The sequence below is a fragment of the Labeo rohita genome, chromosome 22 (assembly GCF_022985175.1).
Source record: "Labeo rohita strain BAU-BD-2019 chromosome 22, IGBB_LRoh.1.0, whole genome shotgun sequence".
Lineage (NCBI taxonomy): Eukaryota > Metazoa > Chordata > Actinopteri > Cypriniformes > Cyprinidae > Labeo > Labeo rohita.
The window spans coordinates 27987183-28001700 of record NC_066890.1 but is presented as its reverse complement, the minus strand read 5'-3'; the positions used below and the strand labels follow the sequence as shown (position 1 = coordinate 28001700).

At 32.1% G+C, this 14518-nt stretch overlaps 1 protein-coding gene across 2 annotated transcripts in view; it reads right to left on the bottom strand.

Annotated features, from left to right (window-relative positions):
* LOC127153994 (guanine nucleotide-binding protein subunit alpha-11) overlaps positions 1-14518 on the bottom strand; it is a 40707-nt gene that overhangs the window by 10186 nt on the left and 16003 nt on the right. Inside the window, exons 2-4 of one of the 2 annotated variants that reach the window (XM_051095341.1) lie at positions 5879-6063; positions 5346-5500; positions 2786-2914 (exon numbers count right to left, since the gene is read on the bottom strand). In XM_051095341.1, the coding sequence (XP_050951298.1) occupies positions 2786-2914; positions 5346-5500; positions 5879-6063 (469 nt within the window). Of the gene's footprint in view, positions 1-2345; positions 2475-2785; positions 2915-5345; positions 5501-5878; positions 6064-14518 lie in introns of both variants that reach the window. The other variant, XM_051095339.1, reaches the window with a different exon arrangement.

The window sequence follows — 14518 nt, the reverse complement described above, 5'->3', positions numbered from 1 at the left end:
CGCCAGCGTGCGTAGGAGGGGTTTGACACGCTGGCTTCCAATCGATTTGCGGGCTTTTGTGATCACCTCTCTTCAGAGGCATTCTCTCTCTCTCTCTCATCTCGGCTCTAAACAGGGGGTTTGTGGAGGGCTTCTTGTTGCCGCATCACCTGCTGTGGTTCGTATACGCTCCCCATTCACAGGCCTGAGCTCAAAATGCTGCCTGTGTGGTAATGTTTGCTTGTGTGCAATGAATTCTACTTTTAGGCCTTGAGTTGCAGTGTTTAAAAGGTAAAACTGTGTCTGGTGCCGAATACTGCTAAAGAACTGGTTGGACTGTTTAATGGCATTACAAACAACTAATAACCATGATCACATTTTATTAAAGTAGGATTGGTAAATTTGCAGGTACGTTCACCAAAGAAAACACTGCTAGCATTCAAAAAAAAAAAAAAAAAAAAAAAAAAAAAGTCAAATTAAACAAAAAAAAAACAAAACAAAAATAAAAAAATAAATAAAAATATATTTTTAGAAATTAATAAAGTTTTAAAATTGTATACAATATATATATAAAGAGCACAAACAATGGCAAAAAAGAAAACAAACCAAATGAAAAGACAAAAAAAAGCAAATAAAACTAAAAGACAAAGCGATGCAAAAGAGGTGAACACGAAAAGGCAAAAAAGAAAACTCAAACCACACAGAACACAAGCAAAACAAAACGCAAAAAAGGAAATGTAAACTGTACGAAAAGACAAAAACAAAAAGGGAAATTAAAAAAAAAAAAAAAAAAAAAAAATCTAACAAAAACAAGCAAAACGAAATGGAAAAAGACAAACCAAAACGCAAATCAAACAAAGACAAAAATAAAAAAAGGGAAAAAGAAAATACAAAAATGAAAAGACCAGCAAAACTAAATGCAAAAAGGAAAAATAAAATGCAAAGTAAACAGAAAGGCAAAACCAAAAAGCAAAAAGGCAAAAAAGAAAAACCAAACGAAAAGACAAAACAAAATGCAAAAAGACAAAAAAGAAAATAGAAATCAAAGGAAGATAAGCAAAACCAAACAAAAAAGCAAAAAGGCAAAACAAAACTCGGATCAAACGAAAAGACAACAACAAAATGCAAAAAGGCAAAAATTAAAACCAAAAGAAAAGACAAAAGAAACAAAACACAAAAAGGCAAAATAGAAAATTCTAATCAAATTTAAAGAACAAACAAAACTAAAATGCAAAAGGGCAAAAAATAAAACAAATAAAATGAAAAGACAAGCAAAATGAAATGAAAAATGGCAAATTAAATGAAAAGACAAACAAAAAAAGCAAAAAGGCAGAAACAACAAGGGAAAAGAGAAAACCCGACCGAAAAGACAAAACAGAAACTGCTAAATGGCAAAAACAAAAAGGCAAAAAAGAAAATGCAAATCAAACGAAAAGAAACAAAAACAAAGTGCAAAAGGTAAACCAACTGAAAAAACAAAAACTGCAAAGCAAAACAAAACGCAAATCAAAGAAAAAGACAAAAACAAAAGGCAAAACAGAAAGTGCAAATCAAACGAAAAGACAAAACCAAATCCAAAAAGCAAAAATAAAATGCAAATCAAACAAAAAGACAAGCAAAACAAAATACGCATCAATCGAAAAGAAAAAACTAACCAACTGAAAAGACAAACAAAAACTGCAAAAAGGCAAAAACAAAGGCAAAAACAAAATGCAAATCAAATGAAAAGTAAAACAAAAAGCAAAAGGGCAAAAACAAAAAGGAAAAAACAACTGAAAAGACAAACAAGAACTGTAAAAAGACAAAAACAAAAGCAAAAAAAAAAAAAAAAAAAAAAAAAGACAAAACAAAATCCATCAAAATTAAAAACATTAAAAAAAAAAAAAAAAAAAAAAAAAAAAGAGAGACCTAAAATATCACCTTCTGATTTTTTAAATTTGATAGCCAAATACTGCTTAATATATTTAAATGAATATATTTTTATTCAAAAATGAAAGGCAAACCAAAACACAAAGCAATATTGTTCGAATGCATATAAACAGCTGCCATCACTCCCAAGAACTTGGTTCTGGTTAGAACCAGGATGAACCCTTACGTCTCCAATCATCCTTTAATCCCCTGAATTTCGGACGCATAGATAACAGTAAAGACATAAAAATGGATGAATGTTAATGAAGGTAATGATGCAAAGAGGTTAATGACTAAGAAGAACATTTACAGCCACTAACGTCACAGAAAATGTATCGAACCTCGTTCGTTCAACTGGCCAAAGTGGACCAGATCAACGCACTGATTCGCGCAACAATGTAACAAACATGAAGACAGTAAAAACTGAGGGAGGAGTCCTCTCCGACATTATGATCTACCTGAAAATGATGCTTTGCAAGTCGAAGGGATATTCAATAATCCCTGTGGTAGGGATGCGAACCCTAAGCACGTCTTGCTGAGTCGGCAGATACGACGGGTCTGCGATACGGTCCAAATCACTTAGATAGCTAGAGACAAGGAGAGACGGGGAGAGAAAAGGAAGAAGAAAGAATCAAGCATGACAGCAGGTCCCATTAAGAGCCAGTAAGGGATCCCGGGATGCGACCCCACAACCTTCTGCTTACTCCGCTGACGACCTCTACCGAGAGTTCCCCAAAAACAACACTCTTTAGGAGTTGCAAAGAAACACAATAGCAAAGGTTGAGCCCTGGGTGGGTGTGAGAATGCGATCAGGGAAGGCAGCAGTGCAGTTGCAGCAGCAGGTTAAAGGTCAGGAGACAGCGGCGGCAGTGAGGGTGTGCCGTGGGATTGCCGATACCTGAAGATTATATTCTCCAGGTCAAAGGGATACTCTATGATGCCAGTAGTGGGTACTCGGACCCTCAGCACATCCTGCTGGCTGGGCACGTATCCCGGAGACGATATACGCTCTAAATCGCTAAGGTAACTGTGGGATGAACCGGTGAGAAACAGAGGCATGTACATGTGTATATATGCACACAACTATATAAGCAGACCCACATGGAATCTCACAAAAATTTGCTAACTTTTCATGCAATTTTGGTACACATATGTAACTATTAAAACCCCAAACAAACACAATTTGACTCATCCTCATTGCTCCAAACACAAAAGAAAGTTTAGGGAATTTTTACGCTGCTCTTTTTCCCCCGTTGAAACTTGTCGGGACTTATTTGGGTTATATAGGCCACGGTGCGTCCATGGCGAGCCAAACTTGGCAAGACGCATTTTCACATGAGTGCGAATGAGATTTAAGGGGATTTTCAGACCTGCATTTTGTTTGCTTTTTCCAAAACGGGGATTAAAATGTTACAATAGGTGTGTTTGACTTTGGCTCACCGAACAGCGAGGGTTGCCACTCGCAGTCAGAGGCATGAAGTCGAGACATTTTGCTTCCCGGAGTGACGCTTATGCGGTGTTTGCATACTTCAGATCACATATGAAGTGGATTAGATGCAATATTTGTCAAATACAGAGACATCTCATGTGTTTGAGTGTGATTGCAGTCTTCGTATGTGCATAAACAAACCAACCAAGCAAGAATACAAAGCAGGTTCTAAGCTACAGGAGAGGGGACTTTTATTTCAAAAAGGAAAACATAAGTTTCTGTATTTTTTTTTTTTTTTTTTTTTGTAAAGACATTGTATTACTTCAGAAGACACTTGGGCTACTTTTATGGCATATTTTTGCTCACTGTATTAGGGCCGATTGATTTCCGCATTGCAGAAGACACGGATGGAATCACGGAATCCAGTCATTAAATGGAATTTACTGTATAACAAGGAATTTGCCAAATGTTGGATGAATAAATCAAAAGTAGGTCAGTCACTTAAACCAAAACATGATATGGAGTAGTGTCTGTGAATATGTAGCTGCAAAAATACAATTTAAATATGAATCCTGCATGTTCTGTGTGTCTCTGTGTGAATGAATGGCGCAGACGCGCGTTTTTGTTTACTACACACATACACGCACGAACGCTTGCTGTATATAAATAAATAAATAAATAAATAAAATCAATTATTAGAGATGCTTATCATAATTATATTTAATGAAACTATTAAAATGGAATCCAAAAAATTAATGGAAAACAGAATTTGGTTAAAAAAAAAAAAAAAAAACTGAATTTAAGAAAAAAATAAAAACATTATGTAGGGCCTTAAAAATATAATATTTGTTAAACTTTTAATAAATTGCTGTTGTGTATGTTTAATGATGTCAATTTAATTAGACATGCTTTTTGATTAATAAAATGTAAATTAATTTTTTAAACAGTCTAGAAACATTAACATTAAAAAAAACAGAATCCAAAAAAATTAAAACTAAAATAAATAAATAAATAAAAATAAAAACAGAATTTGGGAAAAAACAAAAATTATTTCATAGGGTCTTAAAATGTAATTTTTGTTAAACTTTTAATGTTTCATGATGTCAATTATTTAGACATGCTTTTTGACAAAAAAACTGAATTTGGAAAAAAATTCAAATGATTTTGTAGGCTTTTAAACTGTGTACGTTTCATGATTTCAATTAATTAGACAAGATTTTTGATTAATAAAATGTAATTTAATTTTTGAAAAACAGAATCCAGAAAAATTAAAAATAAAAAAAATAAATAAATAAAACTTTGGGGAAAAAATAAAAATAAAAAAAATTCATAGGGTCTTAAAAATGTACTTTTTGTTAAACTTGTAATGAATTGCTGTAAGAATTTGGAAAAAAATAAAACTGAATTTGAGAGGAAATAAAACAGATTTCCTAGGGCCCTACTATAAGCTTTTACTGTATTCAAACAGATCAGCGTGAACATTCTTTAAAATTTCTTCTTTCCTGTTTTACGGGAAAAGAAAATTTTCACAAATTCGTAACAACACAAATAAGAAAAATATTAATTGAATTTTTGAAACCGTTTTAGCTCACTATAAGCTTTTACTGTATTCAAACAGAGCAGCGTGAACATTCTTTCAAATTTCTCCTTTTGTGTTTTACAGAAAAACATTTAGAAAGAGTGTAGATTCCATGTGGGTGTAACAATAAACTGATTACCCCATTTACTGTATTGTAATGTCAGCCAATCAGATTTGTCCAACTTTTAAGGAGCATGCACATTTAAAGCAGCAGATGCCAAAACTAAATATTATTGATCATTGGTGTGGATGCAAATATAGTTATCACTGCGGTTATCTTTATAGATATCATTCTTAGTGCAAACAGGCCATAATACTGCATCTATACATCCATGAGCTATCGCAAATAGGCTTCTAACTGACCGCAAGAAGACATGCAGCATTTGACAACTCAATTAAAAGCAATAAAGTTAAAAGAAGCTAATGGGTAATAACAGCACACACACTTACTATTTAGTGGAGTCAGAGAGCTGGTACTCTCGCCTGCGGTCGTAGGCTTCCTGGATGCCTGGATCCGCCCATAGCATCTTTATTGCATTGACATAGGGCTGGTCGAAGGAGCAAACCTTCTCAACGTCGACCTCTCGCACCAGCAGAGCGTTGTTCTGTGAATAAAGACAGGGTACACAATAAACAGCCCATTTTATGACTTAATTGCTGTGTAATACTAATGACTTCCAGCGGGGTTTCGAACCAACTAGGTCACAAGTTGTCGAGTTAAAGTTTAAGGATCGTCTTTAGGAAATATTAACCGATTCTTCAAAACCAAAACATGAGAATAATTAACCGTGATCCTGCGCTGAAGAAAGACAGCTGACCGTGGTGTGACAGCAATAAAATTTACAAGGGAGGCTCGTAGTGCTTTTTATAGCCACGTTTATGGCCTATCTGGGTTTGATTTGCATCTCGACGTGCACTCTGGGCATCAAAGAGATGATTACAGCGGAGTGACGGCCAGGGATTGTTCAGAGCGCAGCAGTCACCTTGTTCTCTTCGTATTTGAACGGGATCTTGAGGTTCTCGGTGGCACGGATCATGGACTGCATGGAGGTGAAGATGTTCTGGTAGACGAGTTTGGTGAAGCCACGTTTGTCCTCGTCGGTGTAGCCCGCTCCATGAATGATGCGCATTTGTTTGATGAACGTACTCTTGCCGCTCTCGCCCGTGCCTGAGGATTGACAAAACAACAACGTTGGAACAGGGTTAGATCATATTTTGGCTGCAGTTTCAAATCAGCCTCTGGACTTTTCAGAGCAGGAAGGATCTCAAAGTCTATTTGGAGCTTTTTCACATTTGGCCCCTGCTGGGAAACGAGGTTTCAGACAAAGGCAGTGTTTGCGAAGACTACAGATGATGCCAACTTTACATGGATAATAGTTTTGCATGTTGGTCCATTCACAGGTTGTAACTGCTGCTTAACACATTTGTTGTTTGCTTAATGCAATACGACGTTAATTAAACATAACGTGCATACACTGCAAAAAACAATTCGTTGAGTCAACTTAAAATAATTTGTAACCTGGCTGCCTTAAAATTTTAAGTTCAGTCAACTCAAAAGTTTATTCAACTTGAAATGTTAAATGATACTAAGGGACAACTTAGATTTTTGAGTTGAACCAACTTAAAATTAAGGCAGCTGAGTTACTTACCCATCTGTTAAGTTTAGCAAACACAAATATCTAAGTTGTTACTTAGTACAACTTAATATTTCAAGTTGAATAAACTTATTTTAGTTGACTGAACTTTAAATTAAGGCAGCAGGGTAACAAACTATTTTAAGCTGACTCAACAAATTGTGTTTTTTATTTTTTTACAGTGTATGGCAGTAATACACCGCTATAATAGCTTTGTTTAACACACTTTTCTCTGGCTAATAACAATACTTCATAACTGCAACATTAAAACAAGTATATTTGGTTAAGCTGCTTTGAAACAATGTGTTACAAAAAAAGCTACACAAACATTGCAACTAAAATATCAGAGTATGAATACTAAATCAAAACTATTTACTCAGAAACTAACTGAAATAAAAATCTAATTAAGGCCTGAAGGCATTTTTCCCCTCCCTGAAGGGGTTGAGTGACATACCCAAAAATAACAACTCAACTTCAAAACTGTAGCAAAGAGAGGTAAAAAGGAAAGATTGTTTGATGGAAAACTTTCTGTATTTTTAGGCACAAAAAAAACTTTTACTTGGACATTCACATTGGAAATTTTACTGTTTTTGACATTCAGTATCTCAGGAAAGAAATAATGGTACACTGTAAAAAAAAAAAAAAAAAAAAATTTGTTGAGTCAGCTTAAAATAATTTGTTACCCTGCTGCCTTTAGTTTAGTCAACTTGAAATGTTAAGTTGTACTAACTAACAACTTAGATATTTGTGTTTGCTAAACTTAACAGATGGGTAAGTAACCCAGCTGCCTTACAATTTTAAGTTGATTCAACTCAAATATCTAAGCTGTCCCTTAGTATAATTTAACATTTAAAGTTTAATAAACTTTTTTTTTAGTTGACTAAACTTAAAATTTTAACGCAGCCAGGTTACAAATTATTTTAAGTTGACACAACAAATTGTTTTTTTTTTTTTTTTTTTACAGTGTAGGGGAAAAATTATTTTGATTGGTGATGTTCTCTGTCCAGGGTACCCTTTCAAGGACTTTCCAGGACCAATACCCTCAAATTCAATGTGGAGACACATTCCAATTGAGAGCAAGGTTACATCATGTTACCTTGTAAGATACACTATTAGTTTTCATGTGTCAAACACAACTAGTCAAAAAAGCATTTTATTCTAAATTCACAGCCTATTTTTGCAATTTCCCTGTGTTTATGAAATGTTGAGGTACCATCGTATTAGTTTCGTGCGCACATGAACGTCACGGCAACGTACAACACACAACATAATGCGTAAATGTGCATAACTAATGGAAATCAAGCAAGCTAGTATATATACGCCACGAAGTGCTGGCGAAATAACACATTAGCGGACTGGAGGAAATAATATGGAATTTTTTCCAGAAAACAAAATAAATTCAAGCACTTTCAAGGACCTGTATCTATGTATGTCTATTTACAAAAAAGTTTCCAGGGCCTTGAATTTTTTTTTTAGATTCACAAATTTTTAAGGATTTCAAGGACCCGTGGGAACACTGTCTGTCATGTTAGCTGTATCCATTTTAAATTTTGTGGTGATAGCATGAAGTACCCAAAAGTTACACCGTTTAGACTTCAGGGTGTCAGGAGCATTTTAAAAACGGTAAAGTAATGACTCATAACCCCAAAACCGTAGCATGGACAGTCATAAAGTACATAACATTTGATACTAATGTTTCTGTATTTTTTAGGGAGAAAAAAAAATTCTTAAATTTGGACATTCTCATGCTGAGAGATAAAATAGGTGATAAAATGTAAGAAAAATGAGTGTGCTCAAGGGAAAGTTTTCACATCTATCTTATTTGATATTCAATATCTCAGGAAAGAAATCTTTTTGGCGATGTTCTCCATCATGTTAGCTGTATCTGTTTCAAATCTTATGATGATACCATGAGGTATCCAAAAGTTACACAATTTTGGAACAAAAGAGGCCTTTTTGTTTAGCCCTTGACTCTCTGAGGGCATTTTAAAAACCTGTTGTTTTCTGAATGACATACACAAAAGTAATGACACAAAACTCTAAAACTTTAGCAAGGAGAAATAAAACAGAGATACTGTTTCTGTATTTTTCTTTAAATTGGACATCATTTCTCCTGCTGAGAAATAGGTGATAAAATATAATGAAAATGTTTGTGCTCAAAGGAAATTTTACATTTCTGTCTTATTTGATATTTAATATCTCAGGAAAGAAATAAGAAAAGGGAAAAATCTTTTTTGGTGATGTTCTTCATCATGTTACCTGTATCCATTTCAAATTTTATGATGATACCATGAGGTATCCAAAAGTTACACCATTTTGGAACAAAAGAGGCCTTTTTGTTTAGCCCTTGACTCTCTGAAGGCATTTTAAAAACTGTTTTCTGAGTGACACACAAAACTCGTCACCGCAAAAAACATGGACAATCAAAAAGTACGTATTATTTAAAAAATTCTTTAAATTTGGACATTCTCCTGCTGAGAAATAGGCGTTAAAACATAAGAAAAATGAGTGCCCTCAAAGGGAAATTTTCACATCGATCTTATTTGATATTTAATATCTCAGGAAAGAAATAAGAACACTGAAAAATCTTTTTGGGTGATTTTTTTTTTTTTTTTAAATCATTTTAAAATCAATTTTTTAAAACTTTTTTACTTGGACATTCACATTGGAAATTTTACTGTATTTGACATTCAATATCTCAGGAAAGAAATAAGGTAGGGGAAAAATGATTTTTGGTGATGTTCTCCATCATGTTAGCTGTATGTGTTTTAAATTTTGTGGTGATACCATGAAGTGTCCAAAAGTTACACCGTTTAGCTCCTGACACCCTGAAGTCATTTTAAAAACTGTTGTTTTCTGAGTGACATACACAAAAGTAATGACTCATAACTCCAAAACTTTAGCAATGAGAGATAAAACACATCTTATTTCTGTATTTTTAGGCAAAAAAATCTTTACAAATAGGCGCTAAATTATAAGGAAAATGAGTGTTCTCAAAGAAAATTTTACATTTCTGTCTTATTTGATATTTAATATCTCCGAAAAGAAATAAGGAAAGGGAAAAATCTTTTTGGTGATGTTCTCCACCATGTTTTCTGTATCTGTTTCAAATTTTATGATGATACCATGAGGTATCCAAAAGTTACACCATTTTGGAACAAAAGAGGCCTTTTTGTTTAGCCCTTGATTCTCTGAAGGCATTTTAAAAACTGTTTTCTGAGTGACACACAAAACTCGTAACCACAAAAACCGTAGCATGGACAGTCCAAAAGTATGCATCATTTGATAGAAATCTTTCTATATTTGTAGGGGATAAAAATTCTTTAAATTTGGACATTCTCCTGCTGAGAAATAGGCGATAAAACATAAGAAAAATGAGTGTGCTCAAGGGGAAATTTTACATTTCTGTCTTATTTGATATTTAATATCTCAGGAAAGAAATAAGAAATGGGAAAATCTTTTTTGGTGATGTTCTCCATCATGTTAGCTGTACCTGTTTTAAATCTTATGATGATACCATAAAGTATCCAAAAGTTACACCATTTTGGAACAAAAGAGGTGTACTTGTTTATCCCTTGTCTCTCTGAAGGCATTTTAAAAACCTTTTCTCAGTGACATACACAAAAATAATGACTCGTACCTCCAAAATCATAGCAAGGAGAGTCAAAAGGTAGGTATCTTTTGATAGAAACCCTTCTACATTTTTAGTGAAGAAAATTCTTTAAATCTGGACATTCTCATGCTGAGAAAGAGGTGATAAAATGTAAGAACAATGCGTGTGCCCAAAGGAAATTTTACATTTCTGTCTTACTTGATATTCAATATCTCAGGAAAGAAATAAGGTAGGGGAAATTTTCTTTTTGGTGATGTTCTCCATCATGTTAGCTGTATCGGTTTCAAATTTTGAGGTGATAGCATCAAGTATCCAAAAGTTACACCATTTCGTTCCTGACACCCTGAGGGCATTTTAAAAACTGTTGTTTTGAGTAAAATACACAAAAGTAATGACTCATAACTTTAAAACTTCAGCAAAAAGAGATAAAATTTCTGTGTTTTTAGGCAAAAAAAAAATCTTTAAATATGGACGTTCTCCTGCTGTGAAATAGCTGATAAAATTGTATGAAAAATCTGAATGCTCAAAGGAAATTTTACATATCTGTCTTGTGTGATATTCAATATCTCAGGAAAGAAAAAAGGTAGGGGAAATTTTCTTTTTTGTTGATGTTTTCCATCATGTTTCCTGCATCTGTTTTACATTTTGTGGTGATACCATGAAGTATCCCAAAGTTACACCATTTTGGAACATTTGCCATTTTAAAAACTTGGCATACACAAACATAATGACTCAAGACCAAAAATTAAGCAACAAAAGATAAACTTGATATATAGATTGATAGAAAACATTCTGCATTTTTAGGCCAAAAAAACAAAAAAAAAGAAAAATTTACATTTGAAGAATCTCCTGCATTTTAAAAACCTGTTGTTTTCTGAGCGACATGCACAAAAGTAGTAACTCCAAAACCACAGCAAGGAGAGTCAAAAAGGTAAATATCGTTTGATAGAAATCGTTTTTTATTTTTAAGGGGGGAAAAAATTCTTTAAATTCACATTCTCATGTTGAGAAAAAGATGATAAAATTTAAGAAAAATGTGTGTGCAGATCCGCTTATTTGATATTTAATATCTCAGGAAAGAAATAAGGAAAGAGAAAAATCTTTTTTGGTGATGTTCTTCATCATATTAGCAGTAGCTGTTTTGAATTTTGTGGCAATACCATGAAGTATTCAAAAGTTGCACCATTTTAGAACCAAAAAGGCCTTTTTGTTTAGCCTTTGACTCAGAGGCATTTTAAAAACTGCTGTTTTCTGGGTGGCATGCACAAAAATAATGACTAATAATTCCAAAACCATAGCAAAGAGAGCCAAAAGGTAGTTATCGTTTGATAGAAATCTTTCTATATTTTTAGGGGGGAAAAATTCTTTACATTTGGACATTTACCTTCTGAGAAACAGGCGATAAAATGTAAGAAAAATGAGTGTGCTCAAGGGAATTTTTTCATATCCACTTAATTGATATTTAATATCTCAGGAAAGAATAAGGTAAGAGAAAAATATTTTTGGGTGATGTTCTTCATCATGTTAGCTGTATCTGTTTTGAATTTTGTGGCAATACCATAAAGTATCCAAAAGTTACACCATTTTGAAACAAAAAGGCCTTTTTGTTTAGCCTTTGACTCTGAGGCATTTTAAAAACTGCTGTTTTCTGAGTGACACACATAAAAATAATGACTAATAATTCCAAAATTGTAGCAGAGAGAGCCAAAAGGTAGTTATCATTTGATAGAAATCTTTCTATATTTTTAAATGCAAATTTTTTTTTTAATTTGAACCGTCACACGCTGAGAATTACGTGATAAAATGTAAGTAGGGAAATTTTTCTTATTTGATATTCCATATCTCAGGAAGGGATTAATCAAAAGTTACAGCATTTGGAACCAATGTAGCCTTTTTCTTAGCCCTAAACTGTTGTGTTTTGAGTGACATACACAGAAGTAATGCATGTAAATCCAAGTTTAGTCAAAGCCCCAAACATTTATGCTCATTTTATTCTACTCTGTGAGACCTTTCAAATGACATATGACACGACTGTCGTCTATGAGCTGTATGATGTTTCTGACATATTAGAGTACATGGAACAAAAACATGATTCATAAATTGTGAAAAACAAAAATTATATTTATCAGCAAATAACTACTTAGGAGTGAATCAAAGTGGTCACATGCATTGTAAAGTTTAAACTCTAAGCTTTCAAATGAAAAATCTATTTTGTGTTGATCTAGGTCAGGGGTGTCAAACTCAGTTCCTGCAGTTCAGATTCAACCCTAATTAAACACACCTGATCCAGCTAAACAGGTCCTTCAGGCTTACTTGAAAAATGCTGGCGTACAATCCTATTTAGAGAGACTACTCAGCACTCGTTAAAAGTTGATCAAAAAGAATTGCATTCGTTAAAAAGCTGGGTCTCTAAGCTTTAAAATGACACCCATTTTGTTATTGTGCTACTCATCTGGTTTCAGTTTCTGCTGGCTCTTAAAGACAGACAAACAGGAGCGCTGCCTCTCTTGTTGGTTTTTAAAAGTAATAATACATAGGGCAACTTTTTGAGCAATGTTGCTGGGCAAATTTGGGCAACGTTGCCGTCAGCGGTCAACCACGTGAGACACAGGGCCCATGACCGATCTAAATTATCCACAAATTAGTTACCCATTCTCAATAAGAAAGTGTCAAAGCAAAATTGCTCAAAAAGTTGCCCTGTGTATCATCAGCCTAAGGATTAAAGGCGACATTACATACTAAAATAACATAACATTACATTATTATTATTATTATTATTATTAATTGAATGATATATTAATATCATAATATTTTGTCTACGATTAAAAAAAAAGTGATAAACAGAACTAAGACTACTAAACACTTGTATCAGAAAGCATTTAATAGGCTAAATATTTAATAAAAATATTTTAAAAAATACAATTTAATAGCTTTATTATATATTAGCCCTTATTAGCCTTGTATTGACAACCTTTTGTACAAATTTTCTACGAAAATAAATAACTAAAACATACATTATTCACACATTTAATATTAAAATTATTTTATTTTTTATTTTTATTTTTATTATTATTATTATTATTATTATTATTAAGTTTAAGGTTACTGAAAGTTAAAATATTATATTTATACATGTACATGTGAATATTAATATTCTTTAATTTTTTTTTAAGATTACTAGACAAAAAAAAAAAACTAAAATATTACACATGTATACACATTTAATATTAATGTTCCATTAAAATTAGAAAACACCACAGCACAGGTAAGCTTCAATACTAACTTATTACTGCATTATTATTATTATTATTATTATTATTATTAAGATTACTAGACAAAAAAGTTACACATGTCTACACATTTAATATTAATATTCTTTTTAAATTATTTACAATAATAATAATAATAATAATAATAATAATAATAATAACAACAATAACAACAACAACAACAACAATAATAATATAAGACAAGAAAACTAAAATATTATACATGTAAACATTTAATATTAACTTTTTTTAAAGTATAAAAGACAATACAACAGGACAGGCTAACTTCAATACTTACTTATTACTACACTATTATTATTATTATTATTATTATTACTACTACTAAAAAAACAGATATACACAAATTTAATAATATTCTTTTTAAAGCATTAACAACAACAATACGATTTCTAAAAAAACCTTAATATACATGTAAACACATTTAATATTAATATTCTTTTTAAAGTATTATTATTATTATTATTATTATCATCATCATTATTATTACTAGACAAGAAAACTAAAATATTACACATGTATAACAATTAATAATATTCTTTTAAAAGACAACACCACAGGACAGGCAAACTTCAATACTAACTTATTACTACACATTATTATTATTATTATTATTATTATTATTATTATTATTATTATTAAGATAAGACAAAAAAAAAAAAACAAGTATTATACATGTACACATTTATTATTAATATTTATTTAAACGTATAACACAGGACAGGTAAACTTCCGTATTTACTTATTACTAAACTTTTTATTTTTATTAGTATTAAGATTACTAGACAACACTGCTATTGTAATTTAATGGGTTAAAATATTTAGAATATAACTGTGTTTAATAATTTATATTAATCCTTCCGGTTCTTATGTTTATGATTTTTCCACTTTAAATTGATGCCGAAACAATTTTTACTTTGTGATTAATAATCTTGGTTTTATTTACAACTTCGACAAACATTTTTTTTTTTTTAACAATTTTGTGCTGAAAAGCAGCACACTGTCATCTGTGACCGAAACCAAAACGTGCAAACAAAGTTTTTACCTTTTCTAAAAAGAGATACAAACTTTTATACGATCAAGTTCAGA